The sequence below is a fragment of the Phyllostomus discolor genome, chromosome 5 (assembly GCF_004126475.2).
Source record: "Phyllostomus discolor isolate MPI-MPIP mPhyDis1 chromosome 5, mPhyDis1.pri.v3, whole genome shotgun sequence".
In the NCBI taxonomy this organism is placed as follows: domain Eukaryota; kingdom Metazoa; phylum Chordata; class Mammalia; order Chiroptera; family Phyllostomidae; genus Phyllostomus; species Phyllostomus discolor.
In genome coordinates this window covers 110,227,847-110,235,397 of record NC_040907.2, presented here as the reverse complement: position 1 = coordinate 110,235,397, position 7,551 = coordinate 110,227,847, and the positions used below count along the sequence as shown (strand labels likewise).

Below are 7,551 nucleotides of genomic sequence, written 5' to 3'. Positions count from 1 at the left end.
TCGTTGTGAAAGAAGGAACAGCAAGTGCAACCCCAGGGGCCAGTGAGCAGAGACCTAGGCATGTGGCAGCCTGGATCTGAACATTTCTTAGTTGGGTGACTTTGGGGCAATTGCTCCATCTTTGAGTCTCATTTGGCTTCAACAGTAAAACAGGAAGAAAAATGCCCACCTCTTGGAGCTGTGGTGATGATCAAATAGGGTAATGTCTGTAGAGTCCACACATTCTATAAATGTCAGCTGCTCACAACCAGGGCCATTCCCATAGGCAGCACCATGAATGGTGCCTCTGGGGTTACTTGGTGTGTGTGGGGAGTGTCTGGGAGGTCTGGGCTATGTCCAGTGGAGAAAGAGAGGAGGGGGGAGAAGAAGAAGAAAGAAGGAAGAAAGAAGAAAGAAGAAAAGAAGAAAAAAGGGAGGGAGGGGAAGAGAGAGAAGAAGAGAGGGAGAAGGAGACGAGGAGAGGGAGACAAAGAGAGGGAAAGAGAAGAAGAAGAAAGATGAAAAAGAAGGAGAAGAAGAAGGAGAAGGGGAGGGGAGAGGAGAGGAGGGAGAAAGAGAAAACACTCTTCCTGGTTGCTGGCCTGCAGCTCCAGGAGGGCTGGCGGGCGTGGTTTCCCCCGGCAAGAGCCTGGGTCCTGGGAAGCCTGAGCGTTCTCGTGGGCGGACGCGGGCTGCAGCAGCATAGGAGGTAGTCCAGCAGGCAGCAAGCAGCAGGCAGACGTCAGACGGGCAGGACTGCTCCGCTCTTGACGCAGAAAGCTCCTGGACCATCTGCCAGAGTCGGTGAGCAGGGTTCACGCTGCGCACCTCGCAGGTCCCAGGGTCGGAGGGGCTTGGGCCAGGGTTCGAGGGGCCCACCAGGAAAGTCTCGCCCACTCTCTGCCTACAGGTGGCTGGGAAGGGGGCTCAGAGCCACACAACTGGGGCTGGCAGGAGCACCTTGTCCGTTGTGTGGTCTTGGGCTCCTGCAGCCTCAGTGTCCTCACCTGAACAGTGGGTGGCATGCCACCTTACCTGTGAGCTGCGAGTAGAGGAGGTAAGGGATGCATGGAAAGTGTCTGGGCACCTGGGGCATTATTAGGAGACAGGAGCTGTTCACTGACATTTCAGGAAACAAAGCAGACATCCTTCTCCATTCTTACCTCATGGGAGATTGATAGTGTTTTTATTATTTGTTACTTTTCATCTGATGGATGGAGATGACAGGAAGCAGGCTGCAGGGGAGGCCTTCCCCAGGACTGCAGGTGTTCCCACCTTGTCTTGAGAGCCACCTGGGAACTAAATCCAGAGCTCACAGACATTCCATTTATACTGGTTTTGGTGATGGCAATGTGGCTTTGAGATGTATCTGCTTTCCTGGTCCTCAGTACCGCTGGTCTGGGAGGGACATGGCTGTATGTGTCATCTTGCAGCCCTATTTATAGCATGGGGCTTGGTACATGTCCCCTGACAAGATGAGTGAAAGAACCAGGGGGACTTTCTGGAGTTTTCCCCACCCGGTAACTCCACTCTGATCATCCTGCACTTGACCAGTTTAGAACCACTGGTGTGGGTCCCCACACCAAGGTGTTGACCCGACCTTGGCTGATGGTCATCCACAGCCTTGGGTTTTCATCCCATTTGCTGCTCTGACAAAGCACAGTGTGTCTGCCACAATTTCAGGCACCCGTGGATGTTTTTGACTTAGATACTGGACCTTACATTTGGCTCTGGTATATTTCATTTTCTCATGTTCTGTCCAAATGCCTCTTTTTACCAGATGACTCTTGTGCCAGAAAACTTTCTACCTATGAGGTTTGTTAATTAAAATAACCGTACTGTGAACTGTGGGCAGAATCCATGCCTTGATCCTGTAGTGGTTAAAAGGGACTTATTTTTATAAGCCAGATCAAATGCAAGGTAAGTGACCTTTATGTCAGCTGACAAATAAATTTTACTGATCTCTGGTTAATTTTGCCCCTACTCTGTGACAACAGTTTCTAACTTAGCACTTGATCATGAAGAACAGATATATGTTCAATAATAGACATGACCATTATATGAGACTTAAAGTATATCTGAAATAGGGTATTCCTTTGTGAAAAGTGTTTATCAAAATGGGTCCTCAGGACCATGTGCATCAGAATCACATGGGCCACTTGTTAAAATACTGGTTCTTGAGCCCCATCCCAGACTCACTTAAATGTACCCCTCTGGTAAGGGGCTCTGGAATCTGAATTTTCAATATACTCCTGGAGTGATTCTGATATTACCCGAAGAACTCAAGTTCCTTGAGAACTGCTTGTGGGATTAATGATGCCTAGGGGACTAATGACAAAGGTGAGTCACAGTGATGTGTGTAATGATATGGTAGCTCTCCATCTCCAAACATCCGTCACTGGCATTGTCACTTGTAGGTTCTGGAGTCCAAATTTAGACTTGGCAGAGGATCCCTTGTGTTGAGGAGGCACCAGAGATAAAGGGACAGGCTATGCCAGGGCATGGAGATGTGGACCTGGCTGGTGCATTTGGGAACTGAAAACTGTTTCAGGCAACTTGAGCATAGGTGTGGAGGGAATCCCTATGGAGAGTAATGGGCATCCCATAAACTTGAACAGGCATGTGTGTATACATGGTAGGCAGGAAGAGAGAGTCAGTGTGTTGATGACTCAGTTTTTGCATACCAGGCAGTCTTCAACTTTGCTATGTGTCATCTGAAAAACAAGTCTGGTAGGGTAAGTAGTGGCTGAGGCCAGGATGGTGCTGTGTGTCAGCCCTGAGATTCTGGTTTTATCCTTAAGGACATGGTATGCTATGGAAGGACCTGAGCATATGGTGGCATTAATGTTTTCTTTACTTGGATAAAATGTGACAAGGGAATTCTACTCATGTGCCCTGAATAATTCTCTCCCTAAACTTTGCATACAACAGTCCAACTTTTTTTTTTTATCATCAAAACTGCCCCAAGGCCTGAGGTCAGGGGGAATTTTTGGAACAAGTTTTGTCATCAGACAGACCTGGTTTGAATTTGGGCCCCACAACTTATTAGCTGTGTGACTATAGGGAAGTTGCTTTACATCTCTGAGTCTCAGGTACACTGAATACCAGCCTTTGGGTCAAAGCAACCGTGAACATCTCTACCTGCACCCTGCTCCTCCCTGGATTTCATGAAGGGGCCCAATCCCTGAGTACCATTTGTCTCTTTGCTTTGCAGGTGTCATCACTGAATCTTCTGAAACCTCACATGCACCATGAATATCTCTCACTTTCTGTCCATGCTGCTCCCAGGATCCCCACAGGTTCAAAACAGGAGTAAATCAAAGGGCATCCTGTACAACTTCTCTGACCACTGCCAGGATTCTGTAGATCTGATGGTCTTCATTGTCACCTCCTACAGCATTGAGACCATTGTGGGCATCCTAGGCAACCTCTGCCTGATATGTGTGACCATTAGGCAGAAGGAGAAGGCCAATGTAACCAACTTGCTCATAGCCAACCTGGCCTTCTCTGACTTCCTTATGTGCCTCATCTGCCAGCCACTCACAGTCATCTATACCATCATGGACTACTGGGTCTTTGGCAAGGTCCTTTGCAAGATGTCAGCCTTTATCCAATGTATGTCGGTGACAGTCTCCATCCTCTCACTTGTCCTTGTGGCCCTAGAGAGGCATCAGCTTATCATCAACCCAACAGGCTGGAAGCCCAGTGTCTCCCAGGCCTACCTGGGGATTGTAGTCATCTGGCTCATTGCCTGCTTCCTCTCCTTGCCTTTTCTGGCCAACAGTGTCCTGGAGGATGTTTTTCACAAGAACCATTCCAAGGCTCTGGAATTTCTGGCAGATAAGGTGGTCTGTACTGAGTCTTGGCCACTGGACCACCACCGCATCATCTACACCACCTTCTTGCTGCTCTTCCAGTACTGCATCCCGCTGGCCTTCATCCTGGTCTGCTATGTCCGCATCTACCAGCGCCTGAGGCAACGGAAGCAGTTGTTCCACAAGGGCACCTACAGTTCACAGGCTTGGCAGGTGAAGCAGATCAACGGGATCCTTTTGGCAATGGTGGCTGCCTTCGCCCTGCTCTGGCTGCCCCTGCATGTGTTCAACAGCCTAGAGGACTGGTATCATGAAGCCATCCCCATTTGTCATGGCAACCTCATCTTCTTGGTGTGCCACCTGCTTGCCATGGCCTCCGCTTGTGTCAATCCCTTCATCTATGGCTTTCTTAACACTAACTTCAAGAAGGAGGTCAAGGTCCTGGTGCTGACTTGCCAGCAGAGCACCCCTGTGGAGGAGTCTGAGCATCTGCCTCTGTCTACAGTACACACAGAAGTCTCCAAAGGGTCTCTGAGGCTCAGTGTCAGGTCCAACCTCATGTAGCCAAGTCCAGAGCTTCTCCCTCTCATGTTCATTGCCAGGGTCCTTCATTTAGCTAAGTGGGCACTCTGTAAGCTGAGGGTCGTACTTCATTATTACTGGCTTTCTGGGGCTCAGATAGGTTGGCAAAGCCCATTTTTGCCTCTATTTGCATTGTGAAGCTTGACATTCAGATGGTTCAGCTATTTATTCCTGGGGGACTTTTGAGTCTGGATTCTTTAGGTTACAGATTAAGCAGATGTCAGAGCCAAAGATGGACTGCAAGTAGCATGCAGGGTTCATTCTGGTAACTCAGCAACAGATGCCTGTCCTAGGAACCCCGGGGTTTCACATCTACTAATGAGACTGCAAGGTCCCTGTGGGGTGAGGGAAGAAGAATGTGGAGTCTGAGCTCTGGACCTTGGTCAGCCCCTAAAATCTGTGAGAGATAATCTTTGTCGATGGCCCTTTTAAGTTGTAAAGAATTCTATGGAGGCAAGACAGTGTGGTTACTATTACCTGATTAACATACCCAATGGCAGACAGCAGATCTTGGCAGTCTTGGGTCATCACACTCCCCTACAGTAAGCAAATCAACCCTGAGCAGCAGGAAGTTCAGGACTCACATTCTACTCTATCCTTTTTCTCTTTCACTATTTCTGCCATCTTGTAAGGAAATAAACCTTTAAGTATCTACCCTTGAAAAGATTGTCAGGATCTTGAATATGACATTTGTCATAAAGCTGTGTCCCCCATACCTTGGATAGGCCTTGGCACAAGGAGAGAGCTCCAGAAAGCTTTGCCATGGTAGGCTGATGGAAAAGGTGTCTGCTTAGCCAAGGACAGGTGCCCTGTGTCATGCTCCAGGAAGAGCATGGCAAGAGCTGAGGCTGCTGCAGCCACACTCTATCATTTGCCATCCCTTGCCTCCCAGGATCTCTCTTAACAAGGCAGCTGGCCAGGGACTCTGTGACCTTAGTGTTGACCCATTGCTGAGGCCTATAGTACTCAAGGCCATGACTCCAGCACCCTTCATTTCACACTCTGACCACTGAGCTGACTTGCTCTAGGTGATGTGTCATGATTCTTTCAAAGCCTTCTCACATCTTTGGGTTTCTCAGTGGCCTTCAGTAGTGGAAGGAGGAGGGAGTTCTTGGAGTCTGGCTTAATGGAGCACTGGCTGAAAGGAATAGGGGGTCCTTCTTCCTCCAGCCAGCCAGGGAAAATGGAGAAAAGGCTATGATAAGTACGAATATCTCACCATAGAGGTCATGGAGCAGTCTTTTGGATGCTGAGCCAGATCCAAGGTTTCATCTGTGTATGGACCAGACAGCTTGTCCTTGCAGAGAAGAAAATGTCAAGATTGATCATGGACCACTTTGGGTGGGATGTCCAGACCTGGCCTATAGGCTGAGGCCCACCTACCCTCCAGCAGAGTGAACAGTGGATGGACATATTATGGCCTCCTAGGGCAGGGTATTTAGGTGCCTAGAATCCTCAAGGGCCTCTCTGTAAGGCTCCTAGGACTGGCTCCACACAGGGGATCTAGCAAAGGACGAGGCAGCAGGTGATTGAACAGCCATATCTGACTGTCTTTCTGGTCTGGCCCCTAACCAAGAGACTGTATAGCCGACACTCAAGACAAGTGTACTTTGAATCATTAGCTTCCTTCCTGGAGCTGTTTGCCTTGTCCCAGGTTTTGGTCACATCTCCCATTTTGTTCCTTTGTTCAACTTTATCCTGTTTTTTTAGGATAGACTGCTGAGCCACTTTCTTGAACACAGCTTGTACTTGTCCTTTGGTGCCATCTGCTGCTGGCTGCTCCAGGTAACCAGCTGCCAGCAAAAGCCTTGGGGACCCATCCTAGGAAGATGTCATTGACCAAGCTCCCCAAGAAATTGAGGCCTCAGGAACCTCCACATCATATGAAATTCCCTGGAGTTTACTTCGCATCACTCCTCTCAGTGGTATCAGGCAGGATGCTTGAGGATATGAATGCATTAGGGTGCCAGCATGCTTGAGGACTTGGGGACCAAGCTATGCATCTGGAGAAGGTGCTGGACTTTATGAATTGGGTTACTGGTTGAAGGACTCATTGGCTGTCTTCTGTGCTCTCCTCGCCTTGCTTTAGCTAACATGGCCTTCCTGGGTGGCTGTCTCCTGCTCCTGGTTCCTAATGACCCTTAGAATTGCCTGGTTACCTAGCACCCAGGGAACTCACTGGGTGTCTTAGCATCAACTAGAGCTTGTTAGACATGCAGAATCTCTTTTCCCATCCCAGACCTTTGAATCAGAATCTGCATTTTATCAGGATCTCCAAGTTAGCAATGCACACATTTACACTGGAGAAGCTCTGCTTTAAAAAACAGATTGTTCTGGAGCCTGGAACCACTTGATGAGCACCCAAAGGCACCCACTGTGGTTTCTGGGGTAGACCTTTAAGAATCCTAGTTCTGGAGGTATGACTTTAAAATGGTATTGCCAAAAAGGTAAATTCAGTTTTGGTTGTTTGCCTCTTTTCGGGCCATATGTGGATATATTTCTTCTGAAGTCTTTTCATCCCTTTAATGGATATATGCCAAATGAACAGTTTGCATAGTTATATTCTTATGAACATGCCCCTCTGTATATGTTCTATTTCACTTATAACTGTATCATCAAGGTTTTTTGTCCTGCTGCACATTATTTTTGACAGCTGATTAAGAGTTTAGAAAAGGCTGTAGTGAAAGCTGGTTCCTCTGAATAGAATCTCTCTAAGCTCTCAGAGGGGCCTTTGCTAGCCCAACTAAGGACTTGTTCCTGATGGTAATGAGAGGAGTCCATCTTCAGAAGAGCACCATGGCTGTAAGCGGAAACTCACACCCACAAAAAGTGCTTGGGAACTCTCAGCAGGTGCAAAGCCTTATCAAATTCTGATGGTTTGAGCTTGAATTTTGTTGAACTCTAGCCCTTCCTTTTTTAAGAAAAGACTTTGACTTGTTTTATTCATTATAAAACTAATCATATTCATTCATGAAAATATGTAAAATATACAAAAGTAAAATGAAACAGGAAATTATGTTCCATCACACAAAGATAATCATTATTTACATTCTATGGAGTAATTTCTTTAGTTTTTATATATCTAGTATTACATTTTATTATTTTTTACCATGGTTGAGATCATACTGTGAGTGTATGCATAGTTATATATAATATTTAAAGATTATTTTATATC

At 47.2% G+C, this 7,551-nt stretch overlaps 1 protein-coding gene across 1 annotated transcript; it reads left to right on the top strand.

Moving 5' to 3' along the window:
• Nucleotides 1-606: 606 nt before the first annotated feature.
• Nucleotides 607-7,302, top strand: LOC114497700 (neuropeptide Y receptor type 4-2). Its single transcript, XM_036026709.1, has 2 exons — nt 607-783; nt 3,194-7,302. Exon 2 carries the CDS (start codon nt 3,231-3,233, stop codon nt 4,356-4,358), a length of 1,128 nt encoding a protein of 375 aa, XP_035882602.1. The 5' UTR covers nt 607-783; nt 3,194-3,230; the 3' UTR covers nt 4,359-7,302.
• Nucleotides 7,303-7,551: the final 249 nt, after the last annotated feature.

Coding starts and splice junctions, on each gene's coding strand:
- LOC114497700 (XM_036026709.1), top strand. CDS start 3,231: ATGAATATCTCTCACTTTCTGTCCATGCTGCTCCCAGGATCCCCACAG.